At 44.3% G+C, this 17647-nt stretch overlaps 1 protein-coding gene across 2 annotated transcripts; it reads left to right on the top strand.

The window, feature by feature from the left end:
• The first annotated feature begins 557 nt into the window (after window positions 1-557).
• SKA1 (spindle and kinetochore associated complex subunit 1) lies at window positions 558-17517 on the top strand. 2 transcript variants are annotated; one of them, XM_056514363.1, is made up of 8 exons: window positions 561-1053; window positions 1205-1547; window positions 2394-2497; window positions 2789-2913; window positions 3836-3927; window positions 8118-8255; window positions 12701-12870; window positions 17169-17517. In XM_056514363.1, exons 1-8 carry the CDS (start codon window positions 984-986, stop codon window positions 17315-17317), a joined length of 1191 nt encoding a protein of 396 aa, XP_056370338.1. In that variant the 5' UTR covers window positions 561-983; the 3' UTR covers window positions 17318-17517. The 2 variants fall into 2 exon arrangements, with proteins under 2 accessions (XP_056370337.1, XP_056370338.1); XM_056514362.1 differs by having other exon boundaries at window positions 558-1547.
• Window positions 17518-17647: the final 130 nt, after the last annotated feature.

Raw genomic sequence — 17647 nt, forward strand, 5'->3', positions numbered from 1 at the left:
CAGCAATCCCACTTTCCTCCCCGTTCCCCATAGCAATCCCACTTTCCTGCCCGTTCCCCATAGCAATCCCACTTTCCTGCCCGTTCCCCACAGCAATCCCACTTTCCTGCCCGTTCCCCACATCAATCCCTCCTTCCTTCCCGTTCCCCACAGCAATCCCGCCTTCCTCCCCATTCCCCTCTGCAATCCCACCTTCCTCCCCGTTCCCCACAGCAATAACGCCTTCCTTCTCACCCGGCTCCATTCAGTGATCTCGCCTCCCTTCCCCGCTCCTGCCCTTTCCGCCCTGCTTCCCTCAGCCGTCCTCCGCCTTCCGCCCTTCCCTTCCCGCTCAGATCAGCGTTCCTGCTTTCCCTCGTCCCCCCTTCAGCTATCCTTTATGTCTTTCAGATTTTTTCTCGCCTTTTGTAAATGTAACTTATGTGAAATCCCTTGTACAAGAGGAGTTTGCCTAGTGAAGGAAAGAACCTGTCCCAAGCCGTGCTTAGGATTACGTCACCCAAATAAATATGTATTAGGTGGACGGAGAATATGCAGTAATGTGAATTTTACTGTATAATGGAACTTATAGATGTAACGTTTTACCCCTTGGCAAGCTGATTAGTGGGAAGGTCCTCCTTGCGAGCTGCGCTGAATAAACGTCTCCTTTCTAAGGTAAACTCTGTGTACACAGAGTTCCTAAAATCGACAACACCCTCCACGCTCCCGCTCCCCTCAGAGCTCCAGCCTGACGCCCTTCCTCCTAGTCCCTCCAGACTCACAGAATTACAGTCAAAGGCTGGAAAAGACCTTCGAGATCGTGCCCAACCTATGATTGATCCCCTTTTGTCACCCAGACCACATCACTGAGTATCACGTCCTTCCACGGATGAGGCCTCCAGACTTCCCTGGGCAGCCCCTTCCAATGCCAGAACGCCCTTTCCACGAAGAAATTCCTCCTGAAATGCAACCCGAGCTTGGGACCACATGCCCTTGTCCTTTCAATGGCTGCTTGGGAGACCGACCTTCACCTGGCCTACAAATCCCCGCATTCCGCTCCTCGCGTTCCCCTCAGTGCTCCCGCTCCTACTGCCCCGCTTCTCCTCAGCGCTGCCCCCGCTCCCCTCAGCGCTCCCGCTCTCCCCGCCCCGCTTCTCCTCAGCGCTGCCCCCGCTCCGCCCTTCGTTCCCCTCAGCGCTCCCGCTCCGCCCTTCGTTCCCCTCAGCGCTCCCGCCCCGCTTCTCCTCAGCGCTGCCCCCGCTCCGCCCCTCGCTCCCCTCAGCGCTCCCGCCCCGCTTCTCCTCAGCGCTGCCCCCGCTCCGCCCCTCGCTCACCCCAGCTCTCCCGCCCCGCTTCTCCTCAGCGCTGCCCCCGCTCCGCCCCTCGCTCCCCTCAGCGCACGCTCCCTCCCCGCCCTTCCCAACGGCCGCCCGAGCGCGGCGGATTCAAACCGGCGCTCGAACCGGGCCGCAGGAGGAAAACCGGGCGTTCTCCCTCCTCGCCTGGCCGAGTGGGTGGGAGAGTGGGACAGGGACGAAAACCGGGAAGCACTGGCCTTGCTACGCCTGGTAAGACCTGAGGAGAAGCTGGCGCTGCCGCCGGGCGCAGCGGGTGGCCTCGATCTCCTCAGGGTATCGCGGTCCGCCTCAGAGCGTCCTGGTTCCACGCCGGTGTGGACGGTGGGGAAGGCGGCGAGTCTCTAAGAACGCATTTAATAAGCGCGGTATTTGGTTATATTTTAAACCAAAAGCGAAATGAAGACTCCAAGTGTGAGCCGCCGGAGGGAGCTGTGTGAGCGCTCGGCGCTGGGCCACAGTGTTAAATGCGGCGATTTGTCACATTGTATAACTTTTTCTTTTAATAAATTCCTGTCTGTAATAGGGTTAGCAACTCTATTATTGTAGACAGTATAGCAATATATGTATAATTGTCTTTTTGATGCCTTCAAACTTCCTGCAAACACTTTTTGGCTTAATTACATTTTTTAAAAAAACACACCTCTTTAAACATCAGTCATCTGATGTAGTCTCCCTGAGAGAGCCTTCTAAAACTGCCCTATATACGCCGGATATTTCTCGTTTTTTGGCAATAAATTACAACTCCTTTTTTAGTGGACACTTCAATACAATGAGGATGCTCCCAGTCTCATGAGGAATTGCTGCACCGATATCACACTGCATTTATCTCCAGAGTTCTGGGAAATTGGCTAGTCAATTTTGGCTTTCTAGTCACTTTATGCTTCATTTTCTGCCTTCAATTTAGTAAGACAAAAGGGAATTGCTCCATTTGCTGTTTCATTTATGTTCTCTGCTTCTATGACTGATCAAGATTCTTCTAAAAATTCTGCTTTTGTAGGCAATGTTTGCAACTTGGGTCTTTGTTAAATTCCTGCCTTCATTTTTGTTCCCCCTCAGTGCGATGACGAAAGATATGGGATCCTCGTCCCTGGAAGATTTATGCTTCCACATCAATACAAAGATTTCAAATGTTAAAAAGTGTATCCAATTGAGAGACATGGGTAAGCAAGAGCAACAGTGGGGTTTGGTTTGCACATCACTCCAAGAGAGACACCGAGGGGCTGGAGCGTGTCCAGGAGCTGGGGAAGGGGCTGGAGCCCCAGGAGAGGCTGAGGGAGCTGGAAAGGGACTGAGCCTGGAGAAAAGGAGGCTCAGGGGGGACCTTGTGGCTCTGCACAGCTCCCTCCTGGCTGGGGAGTGGGGAGTTAGATAATCACTGCTTGTGAAGGGAAGGAATATTTGGTTTTGTTTTTTTCTTGGAGACTTTGTAGCTTAATGTTCTTCCTTTACAGGTGAAGATGAATCCTGCAAGCCTATGCTCCCTAAAATAAAGAATAAGCTGCACCTTGTACATGATCTCCTGAATAAAATGGAAATTATAATTAAACGGCAAGAAAAGTTGAAAGATTTGCTGAAAGTAAGCTTTTTTATTTTCCTGTTCATAAAATACTGAAAGATTCAAAGAAATGTTTGATTAGTATGTCATGGTTTTTCCCCTAGATCCCTAGTGATGTTTGGATGCACATGCTTACAAGAGAAACTGGGGCTTGGAACAGGCTTGCTGATAGCTTGTTAAGCAGTTCTCCAGAACAATGAACATTAAAAATTTTATTTTTCAAGGCTTATATATAGCATCATAGAATTGCTAGAATGGCTTAGGGTGGAAGGGACCTTAAAGCTCATCCAGTCCTTACCCCTGCTGTGGGCAGGGACACCTTCCATTGCATCAGTTTGCTCCAAACCCTGTCCAACCTGGCCTTGGAACCTTCTCTGGGCAACCTGTGCCAGGGCCTCACCACTCTCACAGGGAAGATTTTATTTTTAATATCTAATCTTAGTCTACCTTCCTTAATCTTAAAGCCATTAAAAGCTTTCCTTTGTCACTGGCTTTGAGAAGTTGTCTTTATCATAATTGATGCAGTGATCTAAAGAGCACTTCTACTTACACATATTTGCAATAGCTGCTCAAAGTATTCAATTAGGATATTTGTCTGTTATTCTACTGTGTGTTTGCAGTGCCTTTGTTAAGTCTGCCATGGAAATGTTTTTTAGGGAATGGAGGTGAGTTTACCACAGAATCTTGTCTTCACTACCACCATTCCCCTGACCAGACCTAGGGTGTGTTGCTAAAGTTCCTTTTGCCTGCTCAAATTTCTCTGACATTTTATGATGCTCCTTCCTTTGTATCTTTACTAGTTCTCCTGGGGAAATTATGGGGTGAGGAAGTAAGATGATGGCAGAAGAATAAAAGACACTTCTTAATAAAGCTGAAAATTAATTTAATATTGGCCTAACTTTACTTGCTGAATATTTCTGATGCAGTCTCATATTAATTTCAGGAGCTCCAGAAGGCTGCTGAGAGAGATCAAGAAGCAGCACAGCACCTCCTTGAACACATTCCACCCTACCTGCCTAAACCAACCAAGAGCTGGTATGTGGTACACGAGCCTGGAGGATTTGGGCTGCTCCTGGCAATGTTCAGCTGCCCCACTGTACAGCTCTGCTCCTTGCACTCCACATTAACTGTGGGATTTTGGGAGCCAAACTTGTGTGTATTGACTCTGGAGCTGGCCCTTGTCCAAGCTGGTGCTAACACCCCAACAAATCTCTCAGGTCAAGTCTATAAAATACCAGGTTTTTCCAATGGGAGCTTCCAGGGGTGGGTGAGACATAGTAGAAAGCAAGTGCTTCTCTAAGTTAGAGCATCCCTTGCTTTAGAATCACAAACCCACTGATTTTATAACTGCAATGCCTGTGGATTAAAGGTTAGTGACCCAAATGCTGGGTCACTACAACTGAAGTTCATCACTGCCCTTCCGAATACAATTAAAAAACAGAAATCCTCTAACTCAGTCATCTTTCTGTGGAGCTTTGAATTGTGTTTGTGGTAGTTTTGTTGTCTTTTCCCTACAGCAATCCTGTGTTTATTTCAGCTAGCTATGACACTCCCTTGCCTTGGAGAGGGCTGTGGTAAGAAGCTTTTCAGAGTCAAGCGGCTGAAGTGTGTGAAAATACAAGTATATGAAATAACAGCCTTCTAAGACATTTTAACTCAGAGTTTCTCATCTCTTTCTCTGTCCTGTTGGAGCTGTTTTTTTTTTTCCTGGAGTGATGTTAGTGTATGTCAGGTGGGGTCACTTGTAGTGTCTTGTTATCTGGGGATCCCAGAGTGTTCTTTCCCACCTCATAGCTTGTCAGAAGGCAATGCATTAGTTTGAATTCAGTGCTTCCAGTATGTGCCCCAAATCTACCAGCTTTACTTGGCCTGGTTCCTAATGCCAGAGGAGCATCAGTCTCAAAACATGGCAGACATATTCCAGCAAAGTAAAATGTTAAATGTGTGGAAAGAGGCTTCCAGAAGGGAAAAAAGAATTGTGATTTTTGTTGGTGCGTAGCAATATGGTCATTGGTGTAGATATTGTATTGAAACTGTTTTTAGCTGGTGAAGGGATGACTTGTGCAGAACTCCCACCCTTTAGACATGAACCCCTCAGCTTAGGAAACAGCCTCTCAAAATGTCTCTAGGGATGTCTTGTTCCTTTTCAATTTAAATGTTGCTTTTTCTGTGTGTTGAATGTGTAAGAACTGAAGTTTTTCAGAAATTACCCCTTGGGTTCTGTTTTCCTGTCATAACTTACTTTCTAATTGTGGAAAATCCTTTGTCTTAACTTTGTTTTAGCTCCTGGAAATTGTTTAGATGTAAATGAGGCTCGTTTGGTGATTGTGCCACCAAAAGATTCTTTGTGATGTTGGTTTCCCTTACAATCTTGTCCTGCTTGTGATTAGGAAGTTAATTGTGATATGACTTCAGCTGTTTCTTCCCTTTCTAGAGAACCACAATATGTAAAACAAGCCAAGCTTTTCTGATAATTTTCTACAGATTGTGCTCAGCCAGCTAACAGCTGCTGTTATGTCAGTCTCAGTTTGTTGCTGGTTTTTCTTGAGTAATAATACATTGTGTTATGATGCCATTTGTCAAAACACACTTTCTCCTTTTGTCCCCATCTTGTCACTTCTTGGTGTTCACTGTGTTGTGCAGTGGAGGGTCAGGGAGGGGCATAAGAAGGGCCATAATTGTTCAAAACACTGTATCAGTGTAAATATGTCTTTTAGGTCTCTTCTCCAAACTTTCCTCTCCTGGCCTCTTCCCTTTCTGTTCCTCTATGTCCCCAGATGTGTGGGACTGTGAATACTAATGGGCTGTTGAGTGATTTTTGTGAGATAGTGCAGAAAGCAGAAGAGCACTTGAACACTGGTGAGACAGGCCTTGAAGTTCCTGGGAAAATGAAGCACCCACACAGAGAAACAGGGATTCATGTCTTTAGCTATTATTTCTCTTCTGTATTCTTGGGTTTTCTGTTCTTGTATACCAAAGGAATCTCACAAAAAACACATTCAATATCTCAAGCTGTTTGTATCCCCTGCGTTTGTTGAGAGCAGTTTTTCATTCCAGCAGAGCCAGATTTTGTAAACAAGCATCAGTTTTTTCTTTTCATGGTTCAGGCCAGTGGTGAACTGTGTCTGTACCACCTCACTGCAGCAGTGCAGGGGCAAGGGAGTGGGTGGGAACACAAAGGAGGGGTGCCTGGAGATGAGGGATCATCTAGAAAAGGTTTGCTGCAGTGTGATAGACAGCAGGAGACTGGAGCGTGGGAGGAATGAAGTTTCAAGATGTGAACTTGCTTCCCTTGGTTCTTGTCTTTATCCTTTCATTCCAAACACACCTCGACCACCACCCAAAATCCACCCCCCTTCCCATTCCCTGCTAGCTGCAGGGTGCCAGGATTTGTTGTTGTTGTTGAGATGCAAACAGATGCTCTTCAGACGATGACATGTGAGTCAGTTTGTCTGAGGATGTGCTGGCTTTCAGCAGGGCTCTGCGTTGTGTCAGAGCAGAGCTGCTCCTGTCCCCGTGTCACCGGGCAGGCAGTGTGGGTGCCCAGCAGGTGGCACTCACTGTCCTCTGTCCACTGTTCCTCGGGGATGGGATGCTGGGCTTGGCAGTGTCACACCAAGTGACACCTCAAATCCTGGCCTGGCTTGGCAGTGTCACACCAAGTGACACCTCAAATCCTGGCCTGGCTTGGCCGTGTCACACCAAGTGACACCTCAAATCCTGGCCTGGCTTGGCCGTGTCACACCAAGTGACACCTCAAATCCTGGCCTGGCTTGGCAGTGTCACACCAAGTGACACCTCAAATCCTGGCCTGGCTTGGTAGTGTCACACCAAGTGACACCTCAAATCCTGGCCCTGGTTTGGCCATGTCACACCAAGTGACACCTCAAATCCTGGCCTGGCTTGGCAGTGTCACACCAAGTGACACCTCAAATCCTGGCCCTGGCTTGGCAGTGTCACACCAAGTGACACCTCAAATCCTGGCCCTGGCTTGGCAGTGTCACACCAAGTGACACCTCAAATCCTGGCCTGGCTTGGCAGTGTCACACCAAGTGACACCTCAAATCCTGGCCTGGCTTGGCAGTGTCACACCAAGTGACACCTCAAATCCTGGCCTGGCTTGGCCGTGTCACACCAAGTGACACCTCAAATCCTGGCCTGGCTTGGCAGTGTCACACCAAGTGACACCTCAAATCCTGGCCTGGCTTGGCAGTGTCACACCAAGTGACACCTCAAATCCTGGCCCTGGCTTGGCAGTGTCACACCAAGTGACACCTCAAATCCTGGCCTGGCTTGGCAGTGTCACACCAAGTGACACCTCAAATCCTGGCCCTGGCTTGGCAGTGTCACACCAAGTGACACCTCAAATCCTGGCCTTGGGGCCCATAGATGGGGCACTGCTGTGGCTTCCCACGTCCAGCAGGGATCTCTTGTGGGGCAGTCAGACCCAAGCAGAGGATCATTTCCATGTCCAGATCAGCTCTGTACTGCTGTAGTTGATTCTGCTGCACATCCCAGTACTGTCCATGTGTCCTGATGTCAGTGAATTTGGCCATATGCATCACCTTTGCTGTCCTGCTGAGGAGCAGCTAGGTGGCTGGCAAATCCCTTGGGGTTTGAGGCTCTAAGATGAGGATTTAGAGGAAAGGTGAATTTATAACAATAATGTTCTAATAATCAGGAATAAATCAGGAAATTCTTCAACCTTTTGGATCTTGCCTAAAAAAAAAATGTTAAAAGTATTGAAACCAAACCAGTCTCCTAGGTGGTGTTGAATTTCTTTTCTTCAAAAGTTTAATGGATGAGTCAGGCTTCCCAAGATTTGAACCTGTTTCAAAAAGCCATGAAGTATTTCAAATCTGCCCGTTAAGGCTGAAGCTCTGTACCGTGTTTCATCTCATAAAAAGCCAGGCCTTGCATTGTGTGAAATGTAATGGTACATTGAATTCTGAGCTGTGCCATGCTGCACTTGGACTGCTTCCAGCTCACCTGCTGGCACCTCTGTAGCAGAGAAACCAAGAGCTGTGCTGAAGTCAGCTGAAGGATATGATTTGAAAGAGTAGCCTTGCTTTACTGATGTTTCTTTTCTGAAATATCATTAATTGTGTTCATCCTAACAGGTAGGCTGGAACTTAGATCTGTGACTAAGCAGACTTAATAGTGTAGTGGAATTTTCCTGCCTACATACCTGCTGTTTACACTCTGAATATTCCTTTATTTTACAGCATCACGGTGCCAACTGAGATACAGGAAGGGCAAAAAAAGACTGTAGAAGCTAAGACTGCAAAGAAGCCTGCAAAAGAGCCAATAGTCATTAAAGAAGTGGCACTAATAACCACAGAGGAGTTTGAAAATATTCCTGCGTAAGTAAGCGTGGCTTCTCTTACATCCTGGCATATCAGTTTGGGTGGCACACACAGGTTTGGGAGAGTGACCTCTTGCAGAGCTGGGACTGACAGAGATTAAATATTTCATGGGGTGAAACATGGTAATATTTCCAAATAGTTCAAATGCAATGCTAGCAAACCTGAAAATGGAATTAATGGAGTTAGCTGGGCTCTTTTTAATGCTGGTATTGGGAAGATGAACTCTGATCAGTTAAAACCTAAACCTCTTAGCTCAAAAGTCACTGTAATTGTATGAACAGAGATTTATTAGCTGATAGGTGATCTTGTTTTGAGAACTGACATTAAAAAAGAAGACCCATAATCTCATAAGATGAAGGGTTTGTTTACACAAGGGTTTGTTTCCTTCCATAGAAGGAAAAGTAATGATAAATGCTGTTTTTATTTGACCCAACTATTGGTTTCTGGAAACTTCAAGTCTTGACTTACTAATCTGTTTCAAGACAGGAAAAGCAATCAGACTTGTTAAAAGCCAAAAACCCACTTTGCACTGAAATCCCCAAATTTCTGGAATAGAAAGCTGTGGGTGTCTTCCCCTAACATTAGGATGTGATTAATGGATATCCTTGTCTGAAGTCTGACATATAGAAATAACTTTAAATGGCATTTTGGTGGCATGGGTAAATGTTTCTGCAAAAAGAAGAAATTTCTCTTGATGCCTAAAGCTGAATTGTTATTGAGACTCTAGATTCACTGTATTCCCTGACAATACCTGTTTCAATAAGAAATATGTTTTTGAGTCTGAGCTTTACTTGAGGCTTTCCAATAATTTTTTCTATAGCCTTCAAATATATACTTCAAAATATATACTTCAGGTGAGTAATGCCCATTTTCTTCCTTATCCTGAATGTTGAGCTAATGATAAATGACTTCTGGTTACTTCATAGAAGAGCCTGCACCTGGTATTTTTATTCTGCAGAGCACCTCAGGTGTTTTGTGGATTTACTCCTCTCCCTTAGGTAGTTCTCTCCTGATAAAATAATGGGAGGATAAAGCTGGAGCTCAGGAATTTTTGGTCTTTATCCCTGCTGTGGCAAGAGAAATAGACACAGACCATTCCAGCCAAATGTTGTTTTAACTTCCAGTTAAGGCTGTGATCTTCCACATCACAAGATAGGTAGAAGGACACTTGGGGACGTGGTTTAGTGGTGGCTTTGGCTGTGCTGGGGGAGAGGTTGGACTTGATGATCTCAGAGGGCTTTTCCATCCTAAAGGAGTTCATGATAATCCTTGGAAGTGGAGGGTTTTCCACTGCTGTTCATGGGGACAGAGGGGAGACAGATCCTCTTCCCATTCATTACAGAGTTACAGAATAACCTGAATTGGAAGGCACCTGTTGTGGAAATGGTGCAGCTGTGTTGGAAGGCACCCATTATGGAAAGGCTGCAGCTTAGACTGTGCTGGTAGAGCTCTAGAAATAATTTAATTTTATTCAGATTGGAGAGGCATGTTTGTTCCGTGGAGGAAAATTTACATGAATTTACATAGATCTATTAATCTACCAGTATTTCTGTTGCCTGGCAATGTTGATTGAGGGAGTACTTGCAATTTCACATCCTGATTGACCAAATACTTGTAATACTTGTAATACAAATTCTCTTACACTGAATGCATTCTCTTGGGAGAATGAGAGTTTGGTTCAGGGCCCAGTTCTTCAGGTAGCATTGGAGGGTATGAGGTGGTCACTGAAAAATGGAGGCTGTTTTCACTTGCTTTGTGCTGAACATGAAGGAAAATCTATTCCTAACACCATCAGGCCACTAAAAGGGACACACAGTCTTCAGTGACTTCATAGTTGTAAGACTGGGCAGCTGGTGTTTAGCAAAGGCACATGCTGTGTTAGGGGCAGATGTGGAGCACCTGATCAAACAGAACACTTTGCACAATCAAAAACTTGCAAATTATTTTGCTCTTCAAATCTGTTCCAGGAAGGTGCTCTTTTGGAGGGAGATAAAGGACAATTCACAGTACCTGTCTTTGTTAACTTTTGTCTTTGAGGCAAAGGAAAATGCTTGCTTTATTCTGTGTCTAGAATTCTTGCTGCTTTCTAAAAATCTTAGTGCTGAAAGTATTTCAGATTCTGTGCATTCATTATAACTCTCAAGTCTCAGAGGATGGTGGCTTGGGATAATAATACATGGCTATTTTAGCCTAACCATTTTTGAGAGAGCATGGGGTGGCCATTACAAGCTTTATCTGTTTTAGAGTGATATATATGTGATATATTGATCTTATTCTTTTCTCTGAGGAACACAGCATTGTGCTCTGGTTTTCATACCTATGGAAAAAATGCTTTGAAAATGTGCTTCTATGAATTAAGAAGAGAAACTGACTGTTTTTTTTTTTTTTTTTTTTTTTTTTAATAGGAGTTTTTATTGCATTTGGAATAGTGAAGCAGATTTTAAAGTTATTTTAAAACTAAATTATATGCCTGAATTAGGAACTTCTCAGCTTTGTATTTTTATACTGGTGTACGTATGGACTGAAGTAAATGTCATCATGAGCAGGTTTGCCAGCCATGGTTGAGTAGAAACATGAGAGGGCTGTGGGACAGCTGGAGCTTTTATTACCCTTAGTTATGCACAGAATAAAAATTCCATTTGGTTTTGACAGAGTTTAATTTCAGATTAAACCATCTTGGCTGCCTGAGGGCCTCTCAAAGAGCATTTGGTTTTTAAGTTTAGGCAACCCAGTCCTGCCTCTCTCAGCTGAGGTGGTCCCTTGTCTTTATGAAGTGTGTTCACTGTGTGTTGACAGTGGGAGCACAGGAAGTTAAATAAAGGTATTTTATACCTCTGGGCTCAGCCTGCCTCGCTCTGCACACTCCCCTGTGGTGCAGGGAGGCAGAGAGAGCAATGAACAGCAGTTCAAAGCCTTGCTGTGGTTACAGGCTGTGTTTGTGCCAGGGCTGCATTTCAGGGGTGCCAGTGCTGCTTTTATTACTGTGCAAAGTAGAGCGTTTTTATAACTGAGGGATGGCTGCACCTCCGAGGCTGAATTAATCAAAGGATCAATAAAGTTGAAAGCTGGTTGCAAGTAACTTAGTGGTTACTGAGTTTCAAACTCTGTTTGGAGGCAGGGCAATTGTTTTGAATTCAGGTTTTACACAGCCCCTGCCTGCCTGTCTCCCTGGCAGGGACTGGCTGCTGTTGGAATCCACAGCATTTATTTTGAGTTGGCAGTTGCAGAATGCCTGCCCAAACTCTGGTTTGGAATACTGAACTTGTAATTGATTATCTACTTCTGCTTTGAATTCATTGTGTGTTTTCCAAAGATTGAGCCTGTCTGTTTGGATTAAAATGAGGGAGGAACTTGCTGTTCATTGATCTTTTCAGTCTTGCTGTCCCACAGCTTTTAGCTCTACTGACCTAAAGCATTCACTCTTAAAATTAATTGTAACACTTGTGTAATTCCTCAGGCCTGAAAGCTGATACTGAAGGAAACACAAACAGCCAGGTTTGGCTTGTTGTAGCCACTGAATTAAGGCCACAGGACAATGCAGGTTGCAAGGCTGGCATTTTTACTTACAGCCATTTTTTTGAGGTGGGGTTGTATTGTGTTTAGCTTACTGCTTGTAATTTGAGTTTCAGTTTTCATTTTTATGTAATGGCTTCTCAGTGTGCAGCACAGGTTTTTTTCCTTGAAGGCATGGCTTTACATCTATAAATACTGAATAGTCTTACTTGCAAATATTCCAGTGTTCTAGTATTTCCACATCACTTTGTTCTTTATCTTCTGTGCTTCCTGTACCTCTAGGCTGTTGTCAAGAGACTTTATTGTTCTAGTACTAGTATTATGAAATGCACTGAGAGTTCAGAATGGATGCTGCTGGTGCAGGATGATATCTGCACAGCTCAGTAGGCTGCACAATCAAATACAGAAGGCAGTACAAAACTAGTAGTACTTCAAAAAAATCCCAAATTATCACAGAATCACCAGTCTGGAAGAGACCTCCAAGATCATTGAGTCCAACCCATGCCCTAACACCTCAGCTAAACCATGGCACCGAATGCCACATCCAAAAATAAATAAAAAAAACTAGTGCTTCCTGTATTTCTAGGCTGTTATCAACAGATCTTGTTCTTCACTACATTTATATACACTGTAAAAGCAGTGTTTCCATTTTGAAAATCTTTTTACAGCTTAAGCACTGAATACATCCTGCTTCTCAATTTAGCTTTCTGATATTTTATCTTCCTGGTTTGGGTTCTGTCATGACCTTTTTACCTTCAAGGTTGTTAAACAGTCAAGGAAATGGACAGAATTAACAATTACCTGGATTCATTAACACAAAGCAGGAGAAACTGCCCCTAACTAGGAACAGCTTGTTCAGTTAAGGCTGATGAAAGAGAAGAATAAACTTTGTGAACTTTCTGGTTACTGATTCTTATTTTTATTTGTAGGTATCTGAAAGGCCGTATTGCATATGATCAGATTAATGCAGTTGTTCAACAGTTAAACAAGGCTCTGGAGGGCAAGTACAAGGTCTTGCATCAGCCTTTGAAGTCCATGAGTGTACCAGTCAGAAATCTGTACCACAGGTTCATGGAAGAAGAAACTAAGGATACAAAAGGTATCTTTTTTTTCCTTTGTTAGTGCCAAACTCATAACATTTGGATGTAGCAGGAGTAGTGTAAAAATGCTGATCTTTTCTTGAGTATTTTTAATAGAAGAGTTTCCCATAGAGATTGGGTCATTTTTTGAATGTTTTCATTGAAAATACATCCCGTTGATGGTGTGCCATGGCAGAAGCTTTGAGTGCACAAAGATTTTGTTTGGAATCACTGCAAGTTCTGGAAACTCTTATTTTGATAACCAAACAATAGAAATGTGTTCTCAGGGCTTAAACTTGATTGGACATTAAACTATTAAAAATTTGTTCTGAAGTTGGGAAATCTGGGTAATTAATTGTGCTGCAGTGGCTTTGTGGAAGAGATGTCTATCTGGTAATCTTAAGAAGTTTTCTCCTCTTAAAAGCATAAAGGGAGTGAAAACCAAAATACCTTTCTTTCAATTGAAAAGCAAGTTGCACTTACAGGCTATTTTTTCCAAAAATATATGGCACAGTAAATCTTAGGTATTAAAATCTCCTTTTTGGCATGCCTTTCCTCTTGAGAACAAGTATATAATTATTCCTGGAGGTGTGTGCTGCACACGTCAAGGTTGGTGATGTCCTTAGAATGCCCTCATGTTTCCAAGTTCAGGCATAAGGAGTGGAGCAAACTCTCTTCTGTCTCACAGAAAAAGAGCTGCCTCTCTGCCCCATTTCCCCTTTCCTCTTTCCCCTCCTCCTCTTCAAGACTCTGGATATTATCCTATGATCACATCAGTGACGTCTGGATTCTAAATGCAGCTTTTCTGTAGGAAGGGAATTCTGATCTGATGGACATGCTGGCACTTTATTTTGAGACCTGTAAAACAAACACAGAATCACAGAATGGTTCCGGTTGGAAGTGGCCTTCAAGATTAGCCACTTCCACCCCCTGCCATGGCAGGGACACCTTCCACTGTCCCAGGCTGCTCCAATTCCCATCCAGCCTGGCCTTGGGCACTGCCAGGGATGCAGGGGCAGCCACAGCTGCTCTGGGCACCCTGTGCCAGGGCCTGCCCACCCTCCCACCAGCAATTCCTTCCCAATATCCCATCCAGCCCTGCCCTCTGGCACTGGGAGCCATTGCCTGTGTCCTGTCCCTGCATGCCTTGCCCCCAGTCCCTGTGCAGCTCTCCTGGAGCCCCTTCAGGCCCTGGCAGGGGCTCTGAGCTCTCCCTGGAGCTTCTCTGGTGCAGCTGAGCACCCCCAGCTCTGCCAGCCTGGCTCCAGAGCAGAGGGGCTCCAGCCCTGCAGCATCTCCGTGCCTCCTCTGCACTGGCTGCAGCAGCTCCTTGTCTTTGTCATCCTGGAGTCACAGGGCTCCAGATGAGGTCTCAGTTGTCATATAAAGATCATTGTTGTAAAGGGCTTTATTAAAAGCATTCTAAGCACATGCAGCTGGATAAATTTGTGTGAGTGACTTCTGGTTTCAGCTGTGATGATTTGGTTTCTCTCTAAGCTCAGTTGAGCAGCAGCATATATATGGATTTCTTAAAATACTGTCTTTATCAATTTAATTTATGACATATTTTTGGTGTCACTGTTCCCATCCTTAGGACAGTAGTAGGGGGGTTGAGCCCCAGTTGTGGAAGAAAGATTGAACACTAGAAGGGCCCTCCTGGCTTGGAGTGCTGCTCAGTCTGTATTGTGATCCACCGTAGTCTTGGCTACAGTGAAGGACCCGTTTTAGCAACTTAAGAAAAGTTCAGCTGGTCAGAGAATTTTCTGTCAGAAAGCTGGGGGGTTTAAGTCTGAAAAACTGAAGTGCTCTAATTTCTTTAAGTACCTGAGAGAAGGTCTTTATTTCTTGTTTATCTTGGGAAGTTCAGTCAGGAAACTAGGACATCCAGCATCTGATAGAGCATGTGTTTTTGTGTGGTAGATAGTTTTGTTTAGGTTTTTGTGTGACTAGTCATTTAGAAAGTCTAGAGGAAAGGCCTGGCAGGCTGTCAAATGGTTCTTATCTGGCCAGCACAAAATGATTAAATGTCTTTATCCATTGCATTTTTCAGGATGACGTTCCGCATTCATTGATTTGTTTGCTTAAATCTCTCCTGTCAATCTCTCTGCTTAGGATTCCTACTGGTTCTCAGCCTGGGCTGATTGCCAGCTGACCTCTTCTCAGATTTCAAGATGAGAGAAGATGCTGCCTGGTTTATCAGGGTCACTTCCAGCCACTCAGGCAATTCAGTGAGTTTAGCTGGTTGTTTAGCATGTGGACCAAACCACCACCCTTCATCCAGCTCTGATTTCTTCACACAAACGATCCTCCTATGCGGAATGTTGCCACTCTGGACTGTGAGCACATGCAAGAAGGAATCTTGTTTTACCAAAATTCAGGATGTTCTGGTGCTCCCCCAGATGTAACAGACAGCATGCCAGGTTGTTATGCCTGGCTTCCCAGCACTGTTTGGGTGTATTGGTGTCCCTGGAAGCTGCAAACGGTCTCTATCCTGCAATAGTTCTATTTTGAGCAGTAGTGCTGTTCTTCTTTCTTTTCCTAGTAAACAAACTTCCTACTTCTCATCTGTATGTGGATTTGGTGGGGGTACAAGCTCTGAGATTCCAGCAGAGCTCCTCTCTGGGGAAATATCTCCAGATTTTGACAGTTATTGTCGCTGGAAGATTCTACTCCCTGTGAGACACGTGTCACCAACACTCATGAGAGGTGCAGGCTGTGAGGAAACATGATCTGTTGTTTCTCAGCTCTGTCTAAGCAAGACTTTGGAGGACATTACACTTACAAACATAACTCTTGGACCTTAGTTCTTTACTGGCAGCTTTGGCTTTCCAGCTTGGTACAGCTGTTTCTCAGTGAAACTGGAAGGAGTTAAAAAGAGAAAGAGATGCTCCATTTTTAATAAGATGTCACTGTCTCTGTGTTAAGGATAAAACAAAGAGGGAGAATGCTGTCTTCTTTTTCCAAGCTGGACCACCCCTTGTGTCCTCCTCCTCACTAGCATGATACTACTAATAATTCAGGATTCATTTGGGTTGAAAAAGGCCTCTAAGATCACAAATTCCTACCAAGCACAGCTTAGTCCAAAAGTAAACCATGTCATTAAGGGGCGCATTCACATGGTTTTTTTAACACTTCCAGGCATGGTAACTCCACCACTGCCCTGGGCAGCCTGGATTTTAATGACAATTTGCTTAAGGAAGCAATTAATCAGCTACAAGAAGAGGTGAGCTCTCAGCTCTCTATGGCAGGACTTCCCTGTGCCCATTTTCTTGGAGACACAGGGATGATGCTGCTGCAAGTGGTTAGTCTTTTCTTGTAATTTTCTTAGGTGATGATGAATTATTCTTTTCCCAATCTAAGTCGAGGGAATGGTGGGCTGCATAGCTCTGATGCATGCAGCATCACACAAAGATCTAATTCCAGACCCTGAGTGCCTGCTGGGAGACAGAGCTCATGGAGCAGGGCTGTGCATGATGCAGTGTCTGAACCTCATGGGAAGGCTGACAATTCTCTTTCTGATGACAAATTTTAAAAGTAGAACAAAGCTCCCCATATAGTGTCAGGTCATCTGTTGGAACCCTAAAGCCTAGGAATTTTTTATTTTCTGTGCTTTCTGGCACTGACCCCCTGGAGAACATTACTTTTGACTTAAGGCCTTGGAGAAGGCTTCCAATTTTGAGTAATAGAGTTAGAATCACTAGTGTGAAGTTTAATTAGAACTGTGTAATTTCACATGGTAAAAGGTTTAGAATTTAAAGTTTTAGAATATAATAACAAGTATGAAACAAAATATAAATTCTTTGACATCGTCTTGTCTTCCTTCTTATTCCTTCTTCTTAGTTTTAAGTGGTACTTTTTAAAATTAGATAAAAAGTATACAATACAAGTCACAAGTGTTTAGTCATTAAATCAAAAGTATAAATAATATAAATGTTAGCTTTTAGTTAAATAGTTTAATTTTTAAAAGCCTTGGTACTAACTAAATACATCCAAATAGATCTTTCAGCTTGTTAGCTAAAAGTACTGCAAAACTTTCTATACTATAAATAAAATTTAATAAACAACCAAGTCCAAACAAGAAAATCCATCTCTCAAGTTTAAATCCTAACTCTAAATAAAGACAAAAAACCAACAAAACAACCAACCTGATATGTAATGCTACTAATAAAGTAAAACCACTATTATGGTGGTGCCCGTGTGAGGATCTACTGCTGCCTGTAGAACTATGAATTGTAGATTGTGGAATTATGAAGAAGAGGCTGTGCTGTTTCTTGGGAAATGCTGAGTGTACCCTACAACATTTCTGTTTGTTTTCCAGGAGTGTTTTTTATTGTGGAGGCTGATATCAGGGAGTTCACTCAGCTGAAGCTGGACAAGCGCTTCCACAGCATCCTGAGCATCCTGCGGCACTGCCAGAGAGTGCGGGAGCTCCGCAGCTCGGGGCTCATCCGCTACATCGTCTGCTGACCAGCTCCCGTGCCTGCCCCCGTGTCCTGTGCCCAGCCAGCAGCACTGAGGCACAGGGACTGCTTCCCAGGAGGTGCTTAAATATTTGAGTTTTGTTTTGTGAAGTCAAGGGGAACTACAGACCCGAGCCAGAAAGGCAGCTGGGCACATGCAGTTAATCACATTTCCTGAACGTGAAAGTAAAGTTCCTTGCATGTTGACAGTGCTTCTTTGGTCCTTTATTGTTTCTGAGTGTTGGAGGTTAGGATTTTTCCTTTTTATTTCTCTCAGAGAGTTTTTCTCCCATAGATGAGAAGATGGTTACTTAAGAGAGGCAAGAGATATGGCAGA

The sequence above is a fragment of the Oenanthe melanoleuca genome, chromosome Z (genome assembly GCF_029582105.1).
Source record: "Oenanthe melanoleuca isolate GR-GAL-2019-014 chromosome Z, OMel1.0, whole genome shotgun sequence".
In the NCBI taxonomy this organism is placed as follows: domain Eukaryota; kingdom Metazoa; phylum Chordata; class Aves; order Passeriformes; family Muscicapidae; genus Oenanthe; species Oenanthe melanoleuca.

What these genes read in the sequence shown, in the direction of transcription:
- SKA1 (XM_056514362.1), top strand. Translation starts at nt 967, where the DNA reads ATGCCCTTGTCCTTTCAATGGCTGCTTGGGAGACCGACCTTCACCTGG. An exon ending in CACTGGCCTTGCTACGCCTG is followed by an intron (nt 1,548 to 2,393) that starts GTAAGACCTGAG and finishes GTTCCCCCTCAG; the next exon opens with TGCGATGACGAAAGATATGG. An exon ending in GAGTTTGAAAATATTCCTGC is followed by an intron (nt 8,256 to 12,700) that starts GTAAGTAAGCGT and finishes TTTTATTTGTAG; the next exon opens with GTATCTGAAAGGCCGTATTG.